We start from the raw sequence: 25,484 nt of genomic DNA, 5'->3' as shown, positions 1-25,484 counted from the left end.
CGTGATTTCGCAGGTGTGGAAATGTTTTTTTACACCTTTTAGTTAGGTAGCCTCACTTTTTCTGCCAAATGGTGGGTTCTGCCTGGAGACAATGTGTGCCATCAGGTCTTTCTAGTTACAGGAGAACAAAAATTCATCTGAGAGAATTTTGCTTGCACATTTAAACAGAACATTCTTTTTGTTCCCCTCCGTAACTTGTTTCTTCTTACATTTTCTTCTCTCTCTGAGATTGTGTGTAGAATCACAGAATGGTTGAGGTGGGCAGGGACCTCTGGAGATTGTCTAGTCCAACTTGCCTGCTCAAAACAGGGTCAACTAGAGCAGGTTGCTCAGGAATTTATCCAGTTGGGTTTTCAGTATCTCCAAGGCTGGAGAGTCCATAGCCTCTCTGGGCAACCTGTTCCAGTGTTTGATGACCATTAAATTTAACTAAATAAATAAATCTTATAATGAAACAGAATTTTCTGTGTTTCAATTTGTGCCTGTTGACTCTTGGTCTTTCATTGGATACTATTGAGCATTGTCTGACTCGGTCTTCTTTACACCTTCCCATCAGGTATTTATATGCATTGATAAGATCCCCCCTCAGCCTACTTGAATTTTACAGCTCTGAAATGCAAACTCGCAAACGAGTCGATTTCTTGTGTATGATATGGTAAGAAACCGTTACTGCTGTTGGAGATGTAACTTTCCAGATAACAATTTGCTTTGTAGGTTGTATTAAGTATGTTACGCTCCTTTTACTTAAGTGTTGACTGACTTTGAAAATGGCTTTTGGTAATTTAGGACTGCCCAGATGGTCCACGCTACCCTTTATTAGCAATCATTTGTTTTATTTCTTGTATTGGACATTTCACCAATGTTTGCGCGGTGTCTTCCTATTTGCAGCAGGAGGATTCTCTGTTTGCCACCATGCCACCTCTTTGTCCTATCGGGAGTCATTCCAAGGTGCAAAGCCCCAAATCGGTCACTGGAGGACTTGGAGCTTTTACAAAGGTATTCCTCTTGGCTTTTGTGCTGGGACAAGATGCCCAATAGGGCTATTTCATGCTGACTTGTGCCACAAACCATGTAACTTCCAGTGCATATAAAACTATTGCTGGCACCAGTGTGTCTTGCTGCCAAGAGCTCTCTAGCACCTCTCAAAAAATGTATCTTGTTTTCTTTTCTTTTCCCATGGCTTTGCCGTTCCTGTGATCTTTCTTTCTATCTTCTCTTTAAGCCTTTCTTGTTTTTCTTTGAATCACTGTCATATTGAGGCTGGTATTTTTTAAAGCTATTTTTAGTGGGATACAGTAAAAGTAAACTGGGGTAGATTTGTCAGGCATTTCTTGAAAAATGCTATAGAGATTTCTGAATGTCAGATGTTGCCACTTGTGAGTACATTTCCATAAAAGTTACCATCCAGAATTTACAGTTGTTTCTGGCAGTAATAGGGTGATACAAGTAAAAGGTGGAAGAACACTTCCTGCCAGTTATGGTATCTACAGCAATCTAATGCAAAAAAAACCCCAGCCTTTCTTGAGTTGCTGGCTGTAGGGATTAGATTTAGGGCCTTTCCCATTGAAGCATAAAACATTAGCACAAGAGAATAATATCAGCTATAATAATTTACAATATCTACAGCTAGAATATTGGTTATAATTTTGTAGGATAGAAAAAAAATTGACGTTTAGAACATGTTTTCAGCAGGAAGGTACCTACAAATTGGAAACCCTAAAGTGTTCTGGCTCCTTCCTGAGATGTGGGGCCTGAAGAAGTAGTCAGGTCTGGCCACGTCCATCGTTAATATGGCTACTAGTTATAATATTAGTAGTGATTTCTGTGATTCTGCAATTTCTATGAGCACCTCTCAAATTTGGAATGTTTTGTAAATATAGACACCCCCGTCACACACTTGTGTGTTGGGAGTAGCCCTCACCTTGGAGCTGAGATAGAGAGTGCACCTGGTGCTGTGTAAGAACCACGTCTGAATTTACTGACTGTTGCCTACCCTTTCTTACACACAGGCTGTTCCAGAAATGCTCCCCAGTTATTTAAAGGTGTTTGTTTGGGGTTTATTTTTTATTTCTTCCTATTCAAAAGGTGATAATAAAGCAGGAGCCAGGAGAGCTGCCCCAGCAACCCCAACTCCCAGCGACAGGGACAACCACGCAGACCTCTGTGCAGCAGTATGTCACTGTAAAAGGGAGCCACATGTTAGCCTTGTCACCGCAGAAGCCGGTCGTGAGCACAGGCGAGGGGACGGTGCAGTCTAAGGTATGAGGGCTGTACTTGGGCATCTTTGGTGTGGTGTAAGCTGACTTTCTCGTGGTTTCATTGCAACACCTCATGCTTCTCTCAGGGGTGTAGGGTTGCTTCTGTCTCAGACCAGGCAGCAGCACCGTGGTTAGCTGGTTCCCCCGTGTGCACAGTGTCTCACGTCATGCTCACCTGTAGTCCCGGAGAAGGGAGCAGGGTGAGGAGGCACTATTGCATTTCGTTGTGTACAGGGAACATCTCCCGCTTTGTCTAACCCATTGCAACGGTGGGGTGGGAGTATTTCTGAACTGGAGCCTGTCAACCCAGAAAGTTGGCTGCTATCATCAGCTCTTGCTGAAACTCATCCAGGTCTTTCTGCAAGAGGAGGCAAATTCTTTCTTTGGACAACAGGCCTGAAATGAAAAAGAACAGGACAAATAGGGAATGGGGTGGAGGCTGAGCCAGAACTAATACGAGGTGGAAGCAGTCCTACTTGAGTGGCAACTCGAGTGTTTTATTGTAGGAGTCTGTGCCAATGCAGCGCTGCTACGGCAGGAGTGACGCAGCTTCTGAGAAGGCACAGTAACTGTGCAGTGATAAGATGATAGATGTGTCAGAAATTGTCTCCATTCCTGCCTGTTTCCATTGTGGATAGAGTCGAATCATGTGCCAAGCACAAGAGACTACATATGGAGCTTTCACTTTTGCATAAGTAAATATATATTTGCATTTGCAACAGTTCATTGTCCTTTTTACTGCCTGTTTGAGCAGGTATGCAAACTTGTGTTTGCCTGCAGTTATTGTCAACACATAAAATGCAAGCACTTTGTGGATTCTGCTTTGAGGCCATAGTTTTCCCAGGGAGTCTGTTCCCGTGAATGTATTGAAACTTAATTTCTGGATCTCTGTGCTTTGCCAAGGCAAGCTTTATCTTCAGCTGGAATTAAGCCCTTGCTTATATATCAGAAAAAAATGGAAGTGCCCTGTGATTTGAATGTACTTAACCTTTTGTGGGTGCTCTGCAAAGGTGTTTAACAGTTTATCTTTTTACTTGGGATTGGCCTCTTGCCAATTTAATTTTGTTTCTGAATGAATAGCTTTTATACGTGACTAGACACGTATAAAGTGTCCTGAAATGTCTAGAGATGGAGGAAGTGTACCAGCTAGAATTCACATGGTTGCCCTTGCCAGCAGCACATCATCCAATACTTATTTGTTGCAGGTTGTTGGCGTTCCAGTTGGTTCTGCTTTGCAGTCGACAGTGAAACAAGCAGTGGCTATCAGTGGTGGCCAGATACTTGTGGCAAAATCTAGCTCTTCAGTAGCAAAGGCTGTTGGTCCGAAGCAGGTTGTGACTCAAGGTGTAGCCAAAGCCATCGTGAGTGGAGGTGGAGGGACAATTGTTGCTCAGCCTGTGCAGACTATAACAAAGGCACAAGTTTCTTCCACAGGTGCTCAGAAAAGTACATCTCAAGGCTCAGGTAGGGTAATTTTGCATCTTGTTAATAGCTCATGATGGGTAGACTTTGGGGTTCTATGATGATTTCTTAAACTGCAAAATAGCTATGTGTGATTGAAAAACTTCAAAATGAATAGAGAGGTCTATAGGGAAATTCAGGCTGACTGCGATTAGTAATAATGAAAATGTTAACTCGTTATCTGTAGAATGGAAGAAGCAGCACAAGTACTTTAAAGCATGCTGTGTTCTGTGAGTGGGGGTCAGACAGATATGCTGGGGAATGTGCCAGAGACCTAGTAGATTTTGTGGAGCCAGATCTCAGATTTTTGCCTAGCATTGTGGTCCTTAGATGCTCACACGGGCTCCACATAAATCCAACCAGCAAGAGCCAAACTGTCCTTACTGCATCTTCACATCTTCCCCAGTGCTTACAGTTACAAGAGCTGGGGCAGAAGCACCCAGCCTTCTTCTGCACACAGCTGGCATGTTAGTTCAGGCTCTGGACTGCTTGAAAGGTGCTGTATGGCCCCTAGACTCAAGTAAGCCTGTAGACCCCATGGCTGTGCTGCTTTGGCCTGCAGCTGTAAGTGGCACTGCATGCAGAGAGGTTTTTTTCAGACCTATTCAAAGTGCCTGTGCATCAGTGGTGGAGTTAATCCGCAGTTAGGCCAGCTAAGACTGGATTATCAAAGGCTAGCTGCCTGTCACTCCTAGTTCTTTCATCCTGTGCAGATTTCAGTGCGTACTGCTTTCTGCAAGCAGTAGTTTTATTTTAATTCTTTTATTCTTTCTTTCTAGTGATGGCTACACTGCAGTTACCAGCCACCAACCTAGCAAACCTGGCAAACTTACCACCAGGCACCAAACTGTACCTCACCACCAACAGCAAGAACCCTTCTGGGAAAGGAAAACTGCTTCTGATACCCCAAGGAGCCATACTGCGAGCCACAAATAATGCTAGTTAGTCTTGCAGGGAAATCTAATGAGTTAAATAATGTAATCACTGCATGATTAATATGTTTGGCATTTTTGCTATAAAGCATCCTGGTACTGTGGAAGTCAGTAGTGGGATGGGTTTTCTTTGTTCAGAACAAATGTGATGTGTGGTGCTTTATAAGACTGAGATCTCACAAGCGTCATCTGTTTTAGGTGAAACTGCTTTTCATGCGAAGCTGTCAGTGTCTTTCTGTGCTGAAAGCAGACAGTATAATTTTCCTCAAAATTCAGCAAAGGGTTGTCTTTAACTCTTTGTTGCGATCTGTAGGAAGAGACAACTGCATTTCGTCACGTAGAACCGAGATGGATTTGAATGTAGTTGTGAAAGCTATTAAGTCATGGATTACACCCTGGAAAAACTAGAAACATAAGAAATTGACTTTGAAAAGAAGAAGATACTGTATCTGGAATGGGGGAAAGAAACAGTTTTGAATATTGATACAAGGTTTGGCCCCAAGCCCTTGGGACCAGCAGAAACCCTTTGTTGGTAATGAGCTTGTGAATCAAACTTGCCATAAAATACCTGGAGAATAACATTGCTAACATAGTTCCAATGAGAGATACTTTGTTTATAGAGTGCTATTGCTGTAGGGCAGGAGTGCTGCAGGTTTGGGACTCTGTAGAGGAAGAGTTTTGTTGTGAGCCTTCTCCAGAGTGCTCCTTTTGAGGCTGGGGGTTGGGAAGGGAAATGGATTGGATGTAAACTTTTTGCTCCCTGTTCTGATATTGGCAGTGAGGAAAAGGTATGATTCAGCTTAATATATAAGGCTGTAAATACCAGCAATGTAGCAATAAAGTACATGTCACGGAAAAGGTAATGAAAGTACCTTCTTGGTGAAGGTATATGGGGGTTGTAGAACTGGTGATGGGGGCCCCATTGCTTGAGATTTAGAGAGGCAGCTGGGGCAGTCCAACCTTGAGAGGGAAATAATCTCACAGACCTCAAGGAAGAGCAAATACTTGTGATTTCTATGACAGAGCCATAAGTATGGGGTTTTTACCCTTGTTTCTTAATGAGACTGCAAAAAAAAAAAATCAGTGTTCAGTCTGTTCCTTCTGGAGGCAGAGCAGTATCAGTGTTGCTGCAAATTACCACTGTTTGGTGTCCACGATCTAATACTCTGTTAACAAAATTGTATTTGAACAGCCAACAAAAGTAACATTAAGAAGCCTGGGGGATTTAGAGTGTTTTAGGGCTTTTGCTACAGCTTCATAACCTGCAAAAGACTGTTCATCTGTTGGACAGCATCTTCTTTTGAGAGAAAATTCAAAACAACCTGAAATGAGCTTTGCTTGCCCACCAGTCCTCCTTATTTACCCCATAGCCCCTTTCGTTCCTGGCATTTGCTGAGCTATAAGAGAGCGCAGCAGCACATCTGAACTGTGCTGGGTAATAATGTTATTCAGTTGCAAAACATGTGGCAGCAAGCATCTTGCAAAATATTCCCAATTACTTGTATACACAGGGACACTTTAGCAGCTGACAGTGGCTGGTTATGAAAGGGTCAAGCCTTTTCTTCTGGTTACAGGTCTCCAGTCTGGTTCTTCTACGAATAGTGGAGGAGGAGGAACCCAAAGCACAAGCAGTAACTTGTCACAGCACCTCACCTATACATCCTACATCCTAAAGCAGACGCCCCAGGTCAGTGGTGTAAGCATCTTAATTGAAGCATATCAACATTTCACGCTGCAGCGGTGATATGTGGATATCCTGTGGTTCTGCAGTAAATGAAACATTTTTGGACTATGGGATCTAGATCTTCTCTAACAACCCATGCTAACAACCTCTCCCCTCTGCCAGGCACCTTCTTTACCACTTGCTGTTGCTATTGGCACATCTCTGCCACTCACCTCTCCTTGCAGGATGGTACCCTCATGGCTCCTTGCAGGCTGAGAAAGCAGCACTGAGTAAGACCAGGGCGAGCAGTGGGTGGAGAAGAGACAGAGTCTCCGAAGTGTCTTCAAAACAACTCTTCATCTTTGTCATATCACCTTTCTTATCTTACACAGTAGGATGTGTAAGAGTTGGAGGAAAGCAGTAGAGATAGGAAAATAAAGGAGAGTTATACAGTAAAGGAGAGAAACAGCAAGGCTGAGTAAAGAATTAAAATGAGAAAACAGAAAATTGTGTAAAGGGATCCATGTGTGATAGTGGGTGAATGAAGCCTCTGAAGGGTAGCAACTGAATACTGATGTGGAGAAGGAGGAATGGCAAGGTCTCAGCGGGTTATTAGAGTGCACACCTTCAGTGGCCACTGCGTGCTGAGCTCTGACTAAATAGCCTTTGGGGGGAACTAAATACATTTTGAAGTGAGAAGGTGACGGAATGTCTCGATTTCTCTATTATTTTTTTTTTGTCTCTCCCAGCAGTAACTTTTCTAATCTTGCAACATTTCTTTCTGATGCTAAGCAACATGCGTCACAAAGAATAAACTTGAAGAGCATAAAGTGTGTTAAATTTTAGTGGAAGCTTCTGACACGACAAGAAACATTACAGCTTTTTCACCCCTTCCCTTGCGTCAGAAAGTGGTGTTCTGCACCAAGCAGGCTGTGTTGTGCTGTTAGTGCAGAAGCATCCCCTGTAATTAGCAGTGCCTTGTTTTTAGAAGATGAAATGTTGTTGCATTACAGCTACAGGCTTATGTCCTATATTGACACTCCGAGATTTCTGTTGACTCTTAACTGTGTTTCAAAGTGCTGACCTCCCTAACTTATTTCTGGAGCAGGGCACCTTTCTGGTCGGCCAGCCTTCTCCTCAGAGTTCTGGGAAGCAGCTGACTCCGGCTTCAGTTGTTCAGGGCAGTGTAGGAGTTGGAGCATCTTCTACTCAAGGACAAGCACTAAAAGTGATAACTGGACAGAAAACAGCTCTATTTACACAGGTAATGTGCAAATGATGTTGTTCTGTCTTACCAGTCAGCATTTTGGCAGATAGTATAGGAACCACAGCCACGGATTATGAAAGCTTTTCCTTTTGTAGTGGTTTGGTTTGTTTTTTGTACAATTATGATGCTGGCTGTACTATGATAAGGAAAGCACATGAAGGTCTACTTTCATATGCAGATATTGGACCACAGTTTTGCAGCTTTGTTTCTGTTCTCAAAGTGGGTCATGTGTAAGCTTGGGTTGCTAGTTCGTAAATGTGCTCTGGGATTTCTTAGTGAAATGGAATTAAAGAAGTGAATACAGCCAGGTGCAAAAATGTGCTTAAATATTTGAACCTTAGAAATGGGTCACCTGCTGAAGCTCTTAAAACCATGACAGTTTTGGTATCCCTCAAAAGTCCTTCTTTTTAAAACTACCAAGTGGTCCCTATGAAATTCAAACTCCCCAAGAGTACTTTTAATTGATCATCCAAAATTAAACATTGTTAGGCTTGTTTTTGCAAAGTCAACAGTTTGATAAAGTTGATTTTTGAGGTGATAATTTTGTTCCATCTATTATTGCCACAATTTGCCTTCTTCAAAAGTCTTTTGAAAATATTTTTCAGTAGTATAAAAAGCACTTGTATTGTTTGTCTTCTTGTGGTTCGGTTGTGGTTTTTTAAGTCATTTAAAAAAATCCAAACAAATACGCCTTTTTTCTGATGCTGAATTCTTTTTTCAAAGGCTGCACCCAGTGGACAGACATCGCTGGTGAAAATATCAGATGGGTCTATAAAATCAGTGCCTGCCTCATCCCAGCTCTCCAAACCGGGCACCACTGTGCTGAGAGTATCAGGAGGTGTCATCACCACGGCTGCTGCTCCTGCCATGGCCCTTCCCACAAACGGGGTGGCCCAGGTGAGAAACAACATTGCCAGTATTCTGTAATACAGCATTTTCACTCTGGCCAGTATAATCCCCAGGGAAGGACTTCTACTCCTTTTTTTCCCCTATTGGTATTCTTCTCAGTCAGCATTGCTGGTGGGTCTGCTCTTGTTCGTGTACCAGCGCAATGCGCACCACTCCTCCTCTGTTGGGTTGTTTGGTGTTTGGCTTAAAGTACTATCTGTGAAGAAACAAGGGGAGGAGAGAAATTGAAACTTGCACTTTCTTGCTTTTAATGTTAAAATTCAAGTAGGCCGGGAAGTCTTTATCTAAAACAGCTTTTGGAATCATACAAATCAGATTTTTTTGGGCTGCGCAGCTTTTGGAACACCAAATCTGCTGCTGGCACAAAATTTTGCAGAAGAATGTGAAATGCCTGAAGCTCTGTATCCAGCAGGGCAATGAAAGCCAGCAGTAACTACACTGTAGGTCGTTTCTGTGAGCTCACGGGCTCTACATGGGTACTTAGTGCACAGTCTGTCATCAACAGATTTCATAGGCCAGCAGTAGCTGTGGTTCGTGGTCCTTTGGTCCCGACTGTGTTCAGAGGATGTATCCCCCCTGTATCCTGGGGGAGTTGTAACAGCGCAGCCTTGGAACGGGGTGCTTTGGCATAGAGTGAGGTTGGAAGTAAAACATTTGCATTCCTAGGGTGAATGCTCTTGTGTGTGGATGCAGATTGTCCAACTGGAATGGGGTTGGAGTTCACAGGCTGGCAAGGAGGCAGCAAAAAGGGCAGCATATCGGTCACTGGGAGGATTCCTCCGTCTCTGCTGCTCTTGCCTGTGGGGAGGCAAAGATTAAACAACCAGCAAGTTGACACCATACTGCCCTCAGAGGGCTGAACGCTGACACACACAGCGTATGTAAGGTGAAGATGCTAAAATTTGCTTTAAATGCTACTAGCTGTTTTTACAGCTCTCAGTGAAGCTGCAGAGACAGAAATTTTCCATGCAGCCTCTGTATCCCAAACTTTTTTCTGTTTTTCTGCTGATACCTCTGGACGTCTGAGCAGCAGGGAACTATGAAACATTCCTGTCTCAAATTTCTCATCTGGAGGCCTCCCTGGTTGCTGAAGTTGAGAGGCCTGGCTCCAGATACTAGCAGAGCAGTTGTGGTAGCAGTTCCTGTGTGCACGGTTTCACTTTTTCTGCTTGAAACATATGGGCTTTTGCATACGTGCTTGAGAACCTCTTGCTTCTTAATGATTGATAGATAAACATTTGATTTTGCTACTTCTAGATATTCCCTCATTGTGCTTATTGTTGAATCACCTATGACATGAAAAGGAATTGTTATCCCTCTGTCTTCTATGCAGCAAATAGATAATGCAGGTTCCAGTTCATCATCTTCTGGAACTCCTGCAACAAAGATGTCTGGACAGCAACACCAAATCTGTATAAGCCAGAGCCAGTCAACTTCATCAGTAGTGAATAAGACTGCAACTTCCACTGTTGTAAGTGTTGCTTCTCTGATGACTACTCCAACGCCTGTGACTGGAAAAGCTGCAGTATCAGGTATTAAACTCTCTTTGTGATTTTCCTGTAGAAACTTAGAATTCAGGTGTGAGTTCTTCAGATGTCTTCACTGTAAACAGAAGAGTGTAGAGTCACCTGCATTTGCGAATGTGCAAAGGAAAAGTCATGCTTTCTAAAACGTGTCTTATTAGCATAACTTTTGGCTTAGCCAAAGAGATGTCTAAATAATTTGGCATCCTGTCACATCAGTGCATTGACTGTATCTGTTACAAATAACGGTGCGAGTTGCTTATTGGTGTTGGAGAGGGATTTTAGTTTTCATGCCAAGTTGTCATTAGGAGATGCATTCTGCCTATTCAAGAGCACAGCGTGTCACTGAACACTGAAACTATCGAGGTACCAGCAATACTACAGACTTGATTAGTTTGTGAAACTGCAACTCCACTGAAGTTGGAGAAGCTGCATGAGCAGAATTTGGCTCTGAGGCTTTGCGTCTGCTCTGTTTGGCTTGGAAAGGAGAGAAGGAGCTGAAGGGGGAGCTGAAGGCTTTGAAGTCAAAATCCATTAAGTGCAGTGAGGAAGTTTGGATCTGGAATGTTTCAAGTTAATAACGTTGTGGTAATAAATATGGACTGCCCTTATGTAGAGGGGAGTTTTCATTCTTCAATTTTATTGTCTTCCAGTATCTTTTGTATCATGGAGAGCAAATATAGCAGGTTTAGTTTGAGTATTATGGGTTAAAAATCAGAAATTTTCATTTTGACTAATTTACCTGCTGGCGTGTTCTGTTGACTTGAAATGGCTTCTTACTAAGCACAAACAGAGTAAAAATACGGAAAAGAAAGTAAGTTGCAGTGACCTCTTCTGACAGCATCTTTTTAAAGCAACTCTTCTTGTTTCCTATGTGCCACAGTCTTCCCAAACTCCTGTTTTCGTCACACTGTTTTTCCCAGAGCTCAAAAGTAAACAACATAGTCTGCTGACTGTCATAATTCTGCAGTAAGCGGTTGAGTACTTTCCTCTTTGCAAACAAGGCAGTCAGGTTTTTTTTGTGGAAAATATACCATTCTAAATAGCTTTCAGATTAAAACTCCCATTTAGGTATGAGAATGTTATCTAGATTTTGTTTTGTATCGGTTTTTATAACCTGAGGCACTGACTTCATCATAAAAAACGGTTTCTTCAGGAATCCCAAAAGAAGCAATGGCTATAAAGCATGTTATTTCAATGTAAAAACAAAACAAAACAAAACCCTGTGTTACAATTCTGCAGATTTTTATTTTTAAAGGCAACTTTTCAAAAGAATCTCAAATTTTTCCATTGTTGCAATGAGCAATGTCTCTGACCCATCAAGCTAATAGGGTTAGTTGCAAATGTCGTCTTATTACTCACTTTGCTGTTTGGGTCCCTTGCTGTCCTATCCTGACGCATCTATGGATCACACACTTGGGGCATCCCCCAAGGCACTTTTTTAAATGATGCACTTTCTCAAAGTGTGGTTAACTATTCTGGCAGGAGACTTGCAAAGTCATGAGTGTTTACTTGCTTGCTGGAGGCTGGCTCTGTGCCCAAAGAGACCTTCAGTTCACCATTTAACATCCCCAGAAGAACTGCTGGGGGTCGGTGTATCAAAGGGAGCCAACCACCACTGAGCTTGGCCATCCTGGGGCTGTGTGTTTGAGAAGGCTGGAGGCAGAAAAAAAGGTTTTGAGGAGATGTGTAGCAATCATATTTTTAATTCTAAAAATATGGGCTTTTATTTAAATGAGTCTTAAATAGAATGCAGTATGATGTTTAAAAATGAATTGATAATACTAGGTTAGCCTTCTTGCCTGGTGGTAAAAGCCTAACTGACCAGTGCTGTGCGTCTTTCAAAACCAAGAAACATCTTCATCAGACCTTGCATGTCTAGTACTTGAAAGGCAGCTGTGCTTCTTAAACAATAATAATAAAATATGAGAATTGAAACTTTAACTCAAAACAAATCGTGAGTATAAAATTACCATTGTGAAACTAAGAAGTCTACTGTTGTCAATGTTCTAAAATAGAAACCTGTTGAATTTCCACAATCTGAATAAAAGTTAGCTATAGATTGAATACAATTATATTGAAAATAGCCGGTTTACCAGTAGAAGGGATGGGCATAGGCCCAAATCACAGTGTTAGAGTGCTGGCTGTGGTGGCTTGAGGTGTCATCACTGTGGAGGAGAGAGCTGGTGGGCAGGTGATGAATACTACTCACCCACAGCACTGTGGTGCAGCTTGGAGCTGTGCTGGTTTCCACTGAAGTCACTGGTTGCTACCATTGATAATGCTGTTAATATCTGAATGTCCTACTTGTTCTTTTAGCCTTGACTAAAGTCAGTGATTTAATTCGGTCCCCGCTCTAATATGCTCCGTAGTTTGGTTAGCCATCCTTATGGATGTATTCGGTGCATGTTATGGAAAAACACAAGACTCTTAGTTCAGGTATGTCCTTCATCAGACTTGCTGCGCAGCTTTGGGCTTGTCACTTAGTTGAAATATGGTTGATGGTGCTCTGCTGACTGCAGTGGATTCTGCTAAGCTGAATTGCTGAGGTGTGTGTGGCACTCAGGTACCTCAGTGAGAGTGGCTGTGTAAGTACAACAGAGCTGTCCGTCACTGGCTTACCAGACCCTTGAGCACAAGGTGTTGTTTTGACAAGAGTGTTCTACTCTGTGCTGAGCCTGCTTCAGTTAAAAGGTTTGTGTTACATCAACTTTTGGTTAAGATTACTTAGGTAATTGGGAAACCTGCCTCACAAATATCAAAGTGCTGTGTGGCAGGTAATACTGCACACACTGTGGTGCAGCACCCCAGTATTTTAGCAGTCATTTGTGTCAGTAAAAACTTGTCTGACAGTTCACTGAACTGTGGCTTCTTAAGAGGGTGGCAGTACTAGCTTACGTGCCATCCTAGTTCAGGCAGAAAGGGAGAGAAGTAGCTGGAGATAAACAAAATGGTGTGTTTTATTTAACATTTTGTCTTCCGTTCTTCTTGCAGGGTTGCTAAAAATCCACTCAAATCAGTCTAGTCCACAGCAGGCTGTTCTGACAGTTCCCAGCCAGCTTAAACAGCTCGGTGTAAACACAGCTTCTGGAGGTGTTCAGACAATACTCATGCCTATGAACAAAGGTAAAGGGCAGAGGAGGATGACAGATGGTGTTTGAAAATCCCCTTTGACATAGGGTAGCTCTTGGTCACTGTTGGCATACATGGGCCAAAGTTAGAGATAGAAGAAAATGTAGCAAGGAAATTCATCCCTAAACTTTGTGCTGCAAACACTGTGTTGCTTCTGAACATGGTTATTTGTCAAAGTGTGTGAAGTTTGATATTTTTTTCTTTTTCTTTTCTTTGTTGTTTTGTTGGGTTTTTTGCTGTTCCTCTCCAGTGATACAGTCACTTTCTACCAGCAAAGTTTCAGCTGTTACAGCTGTCACAGCAGCAAGTACCATTGTCCCTAGTCCCTCTACAGCATCCATCACTAAAGGTAACAAGGAATTTCTCAGTAAGATAAGTAGTAGAAATAGGCTGGTGCTGCGTTATGCAAGTGGCCTGACTATGAAAGTAGAGTCTGTGACTGTGGGTTCCTTTATTTCCATTGTTAATAGGGTTTAAATCAAGTAAAAATGGCATTGGGGGACTAGGAAATTAACAGTGGCTTCCCCCTCAACAAATCCCAAAGGAGAGGCAAGCACAGAGAGAAATGAGGGTGCTATAGAAAGCTACCATGAGTACCTTAAACGTTCCTCGTTTCAATCCGTATTTGCAGAAATGCATAGAGCAGCAAGTATTTGATCATAGTTACTGCTGTCCTTAGAATAGCGACCGTGGTGAAATGTACTGGAGAATGCTTTCCAGCAGCATTAGATGTAAACAGCCCGTCTGTGTGTGTGCACACACATGCACAGGGGTAAGATGTACACACAGTACTTTGCAGAATAATGCATAGCCCAGAGCTGAGATACTCAAAGTCCAGTTCTTGCAGAACTGTCATGCCTCTCTCCCATCCTAGATGAATGGCCAGCCAGCCTGGCTGTTCTGGGTTGGGAACATCTCTCTCATATCTCTCTCTCCTGCTTCTGTCTCACCAGAGTTCTGTCCTAGGCATCAGAAAGTTCACTGATACCAACATCAGTGAGGTATTCAAAAAAGATTCTCACTTTGAAATGTCACTTCTTACTAAAACTGTTAGTAGTTTTCTCTACAGCTCTTTGTTTACAGAAAGGGCAACGTACATTTGCAGGCAGTTCAATCTAGATCAGGCAGTCATACGCAAAACTTCAGCAATTGATTATGCACATGCAAATTTTCTAAAGAGGATGTGAGCATGTTGACATTGGGGTGGGGAGAGAGTATCACGTTTTGGTGGCTTTCTTTCAGCAGACATGCAAATTTTCTAAAGAGGATGTGAGCATGTTGACATTGGGGTGGGGAGAGAGTATCACGTTTTGGTGGCTTTCTTGCAGCAGGATCGAAGGCCAAATTTGTTCATGCTTAAAAATCAGAATGCGAACAACAAATTAAGTGAAGTTACATAAGACCCTTAGTCTTACCAGAGTCTTGCAAGACATGATTTATCAAGTTTACTGGTACTTTTTGTCTCTTACAATGTGTTCTGTTTCTTTGAAGTTAAGATGGAGCCTGATTCAACAGGACAAAACTGCACTTCTGTTGGTACCCAAGAAGGCCAAGCAGCAGTAAAAACAGAAGAGAGTTCTGAACTTGGGAATTACGTTATCAAGTAATTCTTCATTTCTCTATCAGTACTTCTGATCTTTGAAATACCAGGGGGTAAGGAGGAGGCTCCAGGCAGACATGTGGTAGTGCTAAGTTTGACCCAGAAATACATTATAAAATCTTCTGTCTCATATGCTGCTGTATCGGTACTAATTCTGCTGGCTCACATTTGTCTCAGACAGTGTTGAATATTTTCTTTGTAAGTCGATTTGTATGCAGGGCCTAGGAAAGGGGAAAAAATATTTGAAGATTTGCAAATCAAGCTGCTAAAACCTCTTTGTCATCTGCTGCTTGTATAATTCCCATTGCCATTGTGTGTCCTTATTGAGGTCAAACTGCCCAAAGAAATGCAGGTCAAAAAAGGGGCATCTGAAATAAGAACTGTCTCTCTTCTTGCCTCTCTAGTCTTGTAAAGCTTATAAGCTTCTGTAATTACTTAGTATGACGGCTGCCTTTGTTCAGAATTTGAATTAAATAATAAAGATCATTTGCGTATTTGTTCACTGGATGCTGTGAAATCCAGTGCCTTGTTTGTGATGCTCTTGCAAGTACTTGTTAGTATTTTTTCACCAGAATTCAGTTTGCAGAATTTTCTCTGCATATTTCTTTTTAATGTGTAGGGGTTTTTTTTCCTGCTCTTGATTTTTCCAGTAGCTGACTTTCCTGTCTCTATGTTTTGAAAGCTTTTTTTTATCCCAACATATCCCTGTAGACATTGCCCTGATGGAGAGTTTGTGTAGGAGACAGGAATAAATCGTAAGACAATACACACTGGAAATTTTCTTAGTTATAAAATAACCAATGGAAAAATAGTTCTTGGCAGTTAAATACAGTATGGCTGGTTAAGTAAAATTTCCCTAAACTCCTGTAAGTACAAAGCTTCCTATGCAGCATCCCATGTTCCTACTGGGACAGCCTGTACTAACAGGGGCATCCTGTCCCTCAAAGTAGTGTTGCAGCTTTCAAGACGATGCAGGGATTTCTTCCAAGCCAGCCCAAAAAAGCTTGTCTTTAGTTTCTTCATCATGACAAATGCAGCTTCAGATGTGGACGCTTCAGCAAGAGGAAGTGCTGTTTGAAATACCTTCTCTGGATTGGGGCATAACAGTTTATCCTCATGCTAGTACTGCTATAATGCCTTGGGGCTAGGGACTTTAAAGCATGCAGCGATTTTGAAACCTTTTGCATCTGATTCATTGCTTCCAACAGTATTCTTCATTGTGACTCTCTTTATCCCTTGCAGCATAGAATATTTGGAGAACACCCAGCAGCTTTTAACAGCAATAGTGAAGAAGGTTCCATTAATTGCTGAAAAAAGTAAGCAGTAAATGAAAAGGCTTTGCTTTCTATTTTCAACGTATCAACAGAATGCCTTGCACACTCTGTAGCCACAAAAACTATTAAAAGGTGGAATGAAATTAAGCCGTTCTAGACAGCTTACTCCAGGAGTTGTTCTAAAGATGTTTAGAATCAGGTTCTTCCAATAAAGCCAAGTATGTTGTCAGCAGTTATTAACTTTCAACTGTGTTTTGGTTACAAATAGATTGTATTTCCTCGTATAATGGCTGCAAGTAGGTTTTCTTTTCCCTGCCTTGTCCTTAATAGATGTGCTGCTATCTTTTTTTCCTTCCTTAATGCCAGCATTTCAGAAATGCTTGCAAATATGATAACATAGCTCAGCATTGGAATGCTTTTGTTGTTGGGGTTTTTACTCTTGTTTTTTTAAACAAAAGGTGGCAGCTTGCAGAGAAACATTTTAGTCTTTTGTGGTACTTTATAATTGCATACCTCTTGCTCATGTACATAGCTGAAAATGTATCAGCATTCTCTGGTAACTAATGCACTCTGAACAAGTGGTCCAGGAGACTGCGTAGGGCAGACCCTCTCAAGGTAAGCACAGTAAGCAAAGTAGGAGTGGGCAGCACAGTAAAGCTTTCATTACACACAGTTCTCTGGCCTACAGTAGCATTCATGAATCAGTTGCCTAGGATTCGTACCTCCTCCTTGTGTTTTTGCCAGGAAACCTTTTCACTGTCTCATTTTTATATTACAATTTGTTGGCAAAAAAAATGTTTTCCAAAGGAAGAGACTTTGCCCAGTAAGACAGACGTACAGGTCTACATCATTACAGTTTTGGGGGAAGAAGAGACTTAAAAGAGCCCATAGCCACAGATGTCTGTATATCCTGAAGAAGAGGGATGCTGATTTTGCATTCAAAACCCAAAGTGTCTGCTGTCTCTCAGAAAGAGCACAGCAGTTGTGGGCGTTACAGTCCTTGATCCTACGAGCATGAAACAGATTTCCCTCTTCTTCTACACTAAATAACATCAAACCCAGAATTTATTTTTCTGACTTCAAGTATTAAAATTTAATACTGTTTTTGACTTTGTGGTTTCTAGGTGAAGATGCAAGCTCTTTTTGTGCCGGTTCAGTGGAACAGTATTACAGCTGGAATATTGGGAAGAGGAGGGCAGCTGAGGTAATCCGCTCCCCCTGTGTTTCTTAAGCAGTCATTAGGGACGCAAGAAGGGTTTCTGAATTATGGAACCTTCCTTATTGTTGGCTGGTTTGTTTTCTGAAGCAGTCTGTCGCATTTTAAATGGAACCATCCCTTACTGCAAGATGCACTGATTTGTGTCCAGGTTTATTGTTCAGAGACTTTCTCAAGCAGAAGGGACTCTAAAGGTCATTTTCAGTTGCTTCAAAGTAAGGTATTTTTGAAGCATTGTCAAAACTGGAGTTTTTGTAAAGTGAGCACTTTCTCCTCATCACTCCTCTATGGCATATTACAGTCAAGGGAATTTTACCCAACATACTTTGTCCATCTTTTCATGGGATTGTGTCTGCTTTCTGTAGGAAGAGAATTGAGGGATCTGACATAAGCAACGCTAGTGCTGAAGTAGATTGTCAGTTCACCAAAGATAAATATTTCAGTTAATCTGGACCTTTTTGTATTGTGATTATTATGTTTTTCTCCTGTTTCTTCATAGTTTTGTTATCTTGCTATGGAGTTTTACGGAGAAGACAAAGCTGATTAGATCCTCTGCTGTTGCCAACTTAATTGATTAAAGAGTTTAACCAAAATTTTGAGCACCATATATTGCTCTGGTGAATTTCTTGCCCTATGCCGTCTTACCTGGGAGATGAGACAGTTCAAGTCAAGACAAATGTGTCTGCACCCCTGTAAATGTGTGTCCCTTTTTCTTGAGGTTTCTTGAGGTTGGATGAGAAAGCAGAGTTTAAATGACCTGCCTACAGCTGCCTAATACCAGGATTAGGCCCATCTTCCACATTTCTTTTTCCTTGTCATTCTGACTTCTGAGCAAATCTCATTCGTTTTGTTTTCCTTGCAACCTGGATTTTTGTCCTGGGCCATAGTCCAGCCTTAAATGTTTTAGCCAGTGTGATGAGCTTTCCCTTTGGTGTGTCACAGTGGCAACGAGCAATGACAGTGAGAAAGATCCTTCAAGAAATCATAGAGAAGCACCCTAGGTTTCACAACATTACACCCCTGAAAACAAAGCATGTGGTGCACTGGTGTCGATGCCATGGCTACACTCCACCTGACCCAGAGACCTTGCGGAACGACGAGGACTCGATTGAAGACGTGCTGACGCAGATAGACAGTGAGCCGGGTGAGTATGGAGGGACAGAAAGCTCCTTTTTGCCAAAGACGCTGTTTATTAAATGGCTCGAGACTCTGTGCACGCACACACATGTGCTGCTGCTTCAGAGAAGGGGATTCTTTCTTTGTTTTTTAAGTTGATTGACTCTGGAGTAACAGGAGTTGGAGATCTTAAGGGCAAGCCTACATGTGAGGCTGCCCCTCGTCCTTACAAATCCTGATGTTCTCTGGGGCCTCTTTTGGGTTTTATTGTGCTTTGGGGCCTTTGGAGGTGCAGTGTAGAGAAATCTTATGAGAGATGATTCTTGGCCCACAGTGTAATCGTTTATAAAGTGGGCATGCAGACTAAGCGTAGGGAGTAATGACAGTTCTGCCCTTGGGTAAGCTCAGCCTCTGTTAAAAGACTTACTGTGCCAACAGTGTGAATGAGTTCAGGTGCAAAAAAAAAAAAACCAAAACTGGCAGCCGCAGTGTGGAGCTCAGGGGGTGTTAATTTACCTCCAAAAATGAAGTGAATTGGCCCATGTGAAGCTGCATGTTCTGTTATTACAGCTGCTGCATTATTGTAGGCATAGCTCTGGGGTCTCCGCAGTCCATTTTAGTATGTATTAAACATATACTTTTAATTTCATCCGTTCTTCATAGTTAAGCTCCCTTGTTTCACCTTCAGATAATCCCTTTCCCAAAGCTGAATGTTTTCCTGATCTGATCAAACAGGGATTTAAGGTATTTCACAGAAGTGTATGGACTTGATTATTATTTGCGAAGTCTGGCCCTGCGTTGCAGTTGTTGAAGGTGGAAAGGAAGCCTACATCCACCTTCTAATATTTGTATCTAAATAACTAGATTTGTGTTTGTCTTTGAAGAAAATAATCTGTTTATTGCATAGCTTTCCACTAAAGGTTTTACTCGCTCATGTTGAGTGTACAGAGAAGAGGTTACCCTTTTGTAATTCCACTGCGAATCTGTCTTCTGATTTTTCTAAAAAGCGTGATAATATTTGTTGCAATGTAAAATATGATTTAGTGCTACGTAGTGCCTACACAGTAAAAACTCCATTTCTCCAAGCAAGTTGAAGAGTATCAGACTGCTTTGCCAGTTGTCAAAAAGCTTCTCTGAGAGTGTTTGGGAGACTCACATTAGCCTGTTTTTGTTTGAAATGCAGCCTTCTTGATTGGTATAGGAGCACATGAGGGAGAGGACCATGAGTGTCATGAAGATATAATTAGAAGGCTCTCAATGACTGTTTGCATTTCTGTTCAGCCTTATGTTTGGTAGGAACTACAAAGATAGCTTCCAATTACCTTAATTTCTTACCATATTTTGTGAGTGGGCATCTATTTGTAAACAGCTTTCCATAACCTATCATGTGTTTAATTGATTGCTTCTTTTTCAGAATGCCCTTCATCTTATAGCAGTGGTGAGGAGCTGTGCCGAAAACTAGAGGAACTACAGCAATTTCTGAAACGAGAACCAGAACACGAAGAGGAAGTAGATATTCTCAACTTCAGCGAGCCTTTAAAAATAAACATTAAGAAAGAACAGGAGGAGAAACAAGAAGAGATGAAGTTCTACTTGGCTTCCTTGCCTGCATCAGAGTTTGTGAGGGACACTGCAGAGAAGGTAATAAGTGAATCAAAACTAGTAAGAACTGCTTTTAAGCTAGTTGTGGTCTTACATATATTTAGTTGCCTTTCTTTCATCTATATGGGCCTCTGGGTGCTTTATGAAAGTTTTTATAAATGCCCTGGAAAAATTGGACCTTCTGACTCATGACACTCAGCTGGCCATTGGTGGCAGGAGTAGGTGAAGCCTGCCAGCCGGGAGGTCATTTCAGAGTAGCTGTGTTGCAAGGGCTTAGTACCAGAAAAATCATCCTGGAAGGCTAGAAGCAAGGGGAATTGGGGGAAGAGGAGCACTAGCACTGAATTCTTCCTGTCCCATCACATGAAAGATTCAGGCTCGTTGCTTGGACCAGTGCTGTTTAATAGCAGCTCCTGAAAAGGGATTGTGGTAAGGTTTAGACCACAGTAAACTGCTCTACTGCTTGGATTTCTTCCCCCTACTCAAATTAGGGTAAAAGAAAGGGAGAAGGGGGGCTTCTGTCACAGCAGCAGGAAGAAAAGAGAGGAGACTGATTTGGCTTTTAGGAAAGAGGGCCCGCCATTAGCAGTTGTGGGAGAAAGAAATGGTCTCTGTCTCCACCTCAAATGCTGACAAGGCTTCGTTTCTGCAGTGTAGGTAGGTAGTCTCTGGCTACATCGGTGACAGGGCGCAGGCATGATGAGAGTGAGACTTGGGGGTGAAACTCTCTTTTGTGGAACTTTCGTGCCAGGGGTACTGTTTAAAGTGGTTTCAGTTGCCATAGTTAGGTGCTGAGAAGTTCATACATAGATGGATTGAATATATGTACAGTTTTAAAATGGAGCTTCCATTCTCAATCCAGAAATACCCAATGCAGCCTGTTTTTTATGTGGACTTTATGAAACAAAAATTAAAACCTGCTTTTGTTTCTTCTGTGTTTTAGAGGCATTTCTGCAGGCTGTTCTGATGGTCAAGCTTCATTTTTTCCAGAGATTTTTTTAAAATGAAGCCTGAGATTATACTGCTTGAAAGTTCTGCAGTGTCTGCTTGCTTGTTTTTTGACTATTTTTTTTCTGTTAATCTCATTCTCATCTAATTTGCAGTACAACATGGGTTGTGTTATTTGATGTACTAATTTATTTTTTTTCTCTCTCGTATTTTATAGATAGGGATTTCTTTTCAGCCTGCTGAGGTCCAAAAGAATGTTTATGCATCAGTAATAGAAGATATGATTTTAAAGGTAAGAAATTACTTCACAATAAGAACTTTTTGTCTGCGTTGTCTCTGCTGGGAGACTGCTGAATTCCTGCAAACAGTAGCAATTCTGCCTAGAAATTTCTCTATCATAATCACTTTTGGAAAAACAGAGATGATTTCTTACCAAAGCTTTGAACAGTATGAAGTTGGAGTTCTTGGGTTTGGACTAAAGGCTAACAAAGATTATTTTTAGCAGTGCTCTGCTGTATTTCAAGCCAAAGACAATTTTGGGGGTTGTTTATACAGGCTGCTGCTTATCAGAAGATCAGTTTTACAAAAGCTAATTGATTCCAGGCCACACATGCCCTTGCATGTGCACTTCTGCTGTGCTCTCTGTTACTTATCAAAGTTGAACTCAGATACAGATACACCCATTTGTGGACACAGATTGTAACCATCAGAGTGCTCCATTATAATTGTAGAGTTATGCCAGCTTTCCTGACTGAACGTCCCAGAAACCTCTGCTCTAGTCTTGGTACAGGCACAGGAAGCCAAGAGCCTTAATTACCTTTTGATTGAACCTTGATTAAGCCAAGTGTAGGGCATACGGCTGCCGTCTGCGTGTTGTCCAGTCTGGGAGGTTTTTGCGTGTCTTGACATAAGCCTGGTGACCACAGGGAGTGGCTAACAAGCATACACCAGCTCCCAGGAGAGTATCTGGAATCTGCCACGTACAAAACAAGCTCTGGTGTGTGAGAGGCAGGGCCTTAAAACGCTCTTTGAAGCACAGGCTCTGGAACATTGGATCCACCCTGCTGTGCACATACTGCTCTGCAGGTCCAGAGGGAAACCATACTGGGCAGTGGCAGTCTGAGCTCTGTGCACCTGTAAGTCTCTTCCTTTCTATTAAATATACTCAGTTCATATTACTGTGCTAATAAAACTCACTTGGGCATCTTGAACAGCCCTCTGCTGCTTGAATACAGGATTGAAGTGAGCCAGAATTTCAGCTGCTCTTATACTGATACTCGAGCAAATAGCATGTTCCTTGTCCTCTTTTCATAATGCTGTCTCCTAATGTTGTTTTTTGTCACAGGCCACTGAACAGCTTATGAGCGATATCCTACGGCAAGCGCTGGCAGTGGCATACCAGACAGCTCCTCACAACAGGTACAGCATCTTGGTTCCTCTTGGACCATGTATGCCAGCGCTAAGGGCCGAACTGCTTTGGGAATTTAGTCAGATTAGCTCAGACCGTGTGAGTGAGGGAATTTACCATCTGGGAAGATCCAAGCCTTAGGAGGAGGTTTATCGTCTCTTAGCTGCATAGTGGCGAAGGAGTGGTAACATAGACAACGTTAAAAACTGAGGCAGCATTCTCTGGTGTTGCCACGCTCAAAGGCAGATGGCCTGTTTCTACAGAGCCACTCGTCCCTTTCAGGTTACCATGTAGACAACTTGCCCATGGACCGCCAGAACTTAAACAACCTAAAAAAGCTCTTCTTTACTTTACTGATACACTCTTTTCTGGCTCAGTTACTGAGTGATTTTTATGGTAATGATTAGGCCATATTTTGTTTTCTGTTCAGCAGCATGATTTGGGGTAGCTTGAAATTAAAAAAAAAAAAAAATCACTATGAGAAGATGCCTAGTTCAAATATTTACTTGTATGCAATATATAAGTATTTCTATAATATATATTAAACATATGTATATATGTTATATATAGAAATAGGTACACATAGTCTGTGCTATAGAAGTTCAAGAATTAATACTTCAGCACTTGATTTTCCAGTCCCAGTGCCCAAGATGTTTCCCTCAGTCACTTGGGAGCAGCTTTTTTGTGCTGTGACATTTTAATTCTTTTCCTGTGTTGCTCTAACACCTGCTCTTTCATCCTGCTTTTTTTACTGATTTTTTTTTTCTTTTTTTTCCCCCTCTGTTAAGAAATGCATTGACTTGCTGCTTTTTGGACACTTGTCTTTTTATGTATTATAATAGCATCTCTGATGCATTCCCTGCAGGACTCCAAGAGAGATCACAGTGATGAATATTCACAAAGCCATCTGTAATATTCCCTTTCTTGACTTCCTCACAAACAAACATATGAAGATACTAAATGAGGAACAATGAAATAGAGCAGAGAAGATGCTACAGCAAAGGTGGATTTATGACTGAAGTTGGGTCGACAAATCCAGTATTTCTGTAGGACACTATTATATACATTTATAACATTGGGCTACTAGATTGTTACCTCCAATTAAAGATGCACCTTAATGCAACAAAATGATGCTCTGTTCCAAATCAAGTTGTTAAATGTCAGTGTTTACTTGGTAAGTGTATGTTCAGTGGCTGAACAAACATTGTCAGTTTGCATCGAGTTGCTAGCTGTGAGAGACTCCACAGGCCGGTCCCTCTGAGACAGCTGTATTGATGAACTTGAACATTTTTTTAAGAAAAGAAATTACGCTTTTTGACGCAGTCTACATACGAGTTGGTTCCCCCATGTAGTGGGCAGAACAGTTGCTTTGGCCCTCCTAACATGAGAAAAGTCAAAGGCAGCTTTTAAAGGTGGGTCATTTGAGTAGGTGGGCGAGTTGGTTGGTTAGGTTTGGGTGTGGGGGAGCAGAAGGTTGATGGCTGCAACAAACTCTGCCAGTACTGCCTGAGCATGATGTATGTGACTGAGAACACAGCTGGGTAGGCCTATCATTAACTTATTCAGCTAAATGTCGCCTAACCAAATTCCTTACCTCTCTAGAGGAGGTGTCAGATGCCGCCTTTCTTAGTCACCTCAGAAAGGGTAGACTGGCACATGCTCAGTCAAGATGAACAAACCGTGGTCAGGCTTGGAAAGATCTGACTGACCACTTGTCCTGCATGGGAAAGGAGAGGAGTAAGGACAGTATTCAGTGTTCATGGGCTTGGACTGGCTGAAACCCTTTGCTTGCCCAGCGAGTGCCTCCCCAGGCTGCCAGAAGGTTTGGAGTGTGCTGGACGGCAGGTGACCAGCTGTGTTGTACAAGTCTTAATGTTTTGATCAGCGCAGATTGTGAAGTGCTGTGGGAGCAGTACCACTTTGGCTTAAGTTCTGCTCAACACAGAGAGAATCAAAATATTTGGTGTGCTGCTTGTGGGGAGCTCCTCTGATGTCTTGACTGCAGGAAGAAGTTCTGCTACTAACCCCAGCACTTACCTGTCTCAGGAACATCACTAGTGCAGGAGACATGCCTTCAGCCTGGCTATTGACACATCGCTGAAGAAGGCTTTGCTGACAACATCCTAACCGCCCCTTTGTCCTGCCCCATGGGTGCTTGCTAGTAGTGTGAATAAGCCATTGTAAAGTTGGTGGGACTCCTGTTGGACTGTCATGCTTTCAGGGTGCTTGTTTTGTGAAGCAGTGCTGTCATGTGGGTGAAGCATGGGTCAAACAGCCAGAACCTCCAACGCGCTGATCTCAGCTGGGTCTCTGATCTGCTGCATGGCCTTTGATTTAATCACTCTGTGCCTCAGTTTCCCCATCTCTGAGCATGGGGAGCAGGATACCTACCTCACAGGGGTGTACTGAGGCCTCGCTCTTGTTGGTGCCGTGCTTTGACAATACAAAGCCTTTTATAAACATTAAACTACAGTTATCTTTCCTGGCCTGGGGTAGGAACAGAAATCTTAAAAATGTTATCTTTTGGTGCTTTTTTGGGGCTAGAAGACAGATGATGGTAACTCCAGGAGTCTTCAAGAACTGTGGAAGACGGTTCAGTGAGAAGGTGGTTTCAGGCTTCCATGAGAATAGCGCAGGTTCTTAAAATGAAGAAGGTACTGTGTACCTCATATGAGGTGCTGCCTGTCTTCTCCACCTTAAATAAAACTAGGGTCTGCAGATAAGCCCCTCTCGGTTTATGAGAGCTAACAGGGAGTTACAGTTTGCTTGTGTAAGGGTGGCAGAACCTGGCCCTTGAACGTAGGAAGTGGGACCAATGGATGAAATCCAAACAGCATTCAGAGAAGGACTTAAACGCCCCCTAGAAAGGGCGTTTCAGATGCTCTGGGTTCAAAAGATAATCCTGGCTTGTTCAGGTGAGCTGAGTGCAGGGTTGCCTGCACAAGTGAGGTGCACAGCTTAGCCCTGACGTAAGTTTTTCAGCTGAGGTCGGTGTGAGAAGGAGTTGAGCAGTGGTGATTATGTTTGAGCTCAGTGCTGAGAGCAGGGAGGAGTCCAAGTCGCTGGGGAACTGCGGGCCCCACGCTTTGTTTGTAGGCTGTAGTGAACTCAACGTCCATACTGCTTTCAGGCACCCCTGTACGCAGCTTTTACAAAAGAGAAGGGCATTCTCAAG

General features: G+C 42.3%; 1 protein-coding gene across 1 annotated transcript in view; it reads left to right on the top strand.

Moving 5' to 3' along the window:
* Positions 1-23,596, top strand: part of YEATS2 (YEATS domain containing 2) — a 46,912-nt gene extending 23,316 nt beyond the window's left edge. The window contains exons 13-30 of the mRNA XM_009880772.1: positions 889-996; positions 2,086-2,259; positions 3,464-3,722; positions 4,499-4,660; positions 6,226-6,338; positions 7,423-7,578; positions 8,305-8,478; positions 9,824-10,022; positions 13,008-13,139; positions 13,396-13,494; positions 14,637-14,748; positions 15,988-16,061; positions 17,144-17,223; positions 18,178-18,379; positions 19,766-19,992; positions 21,119-21,193; positions 22,247-22,320; positions 23,175-23,596. Of these exons, the coding sequence (XP_009879074.1) occupies positions 889-996; positions 2,086-2,259; positions 3,464-3,722; positions 4,499-4,660; positions 6,226-6,338; positions 7,423-7,578; positions 8,305-8,478; positions 9,824-10,022; positions 13,008-13,139; positions 13,396-13,494; positions 14,637-14,748; positions 15,988-16,061; positions 17,144-17,223; positions 18,178-18,379; positions 19,766-19,992; positions 21,119-21,193; positions 22,247-22,320; positions 23,175-23,283 (2,529 nt within the window). The 3' untranslated portion in view covers positions 23,284-23,596. The remainder of the gene's footprint in view (positions 1-888; positions 997-2,085; positions 2,260-3,463; positions 3,723-4,498; positions 4,661-6,225; positions 6,339-7,422; positions 7,579-8,304; positions 8,479-9,823; positions 10,023-13,007; positions 13,140-13,395; positions 13,495-14,636; positions 14,749-15,987; positions 16,062-17,143; positions 17,224-18,177; positions 18,380-19,765; positions 19,993-21,118; positions 21,194-22,246; positions 22,321-23,174) is intronic.
* Positions 23,597-25,484: the final 1,888 nt, after the last annotated feature.

The sequence above is a fragment of the Charadrius vociferus genome, unplaced genomic scaffold, assembly GCF_000708025.1.
Source record: "Charadrius vociferus isolate BGI_N301 unplaced genomic scaffold, ASM70802v2 scaffold643, whole genome shotgun sequence".
NCBI classification, from domain to species: domain Eukaryota; kingdom Metazoa; phylum Chordata; class Aves; order Charadriiformes; family Charadriidae; genus Charadrius; species Charadrius vociferus.
Note: the sequence above shows the minus strand (reverse complement) of the source record. Positions and strands in the feature narration are given on the sequence as shown.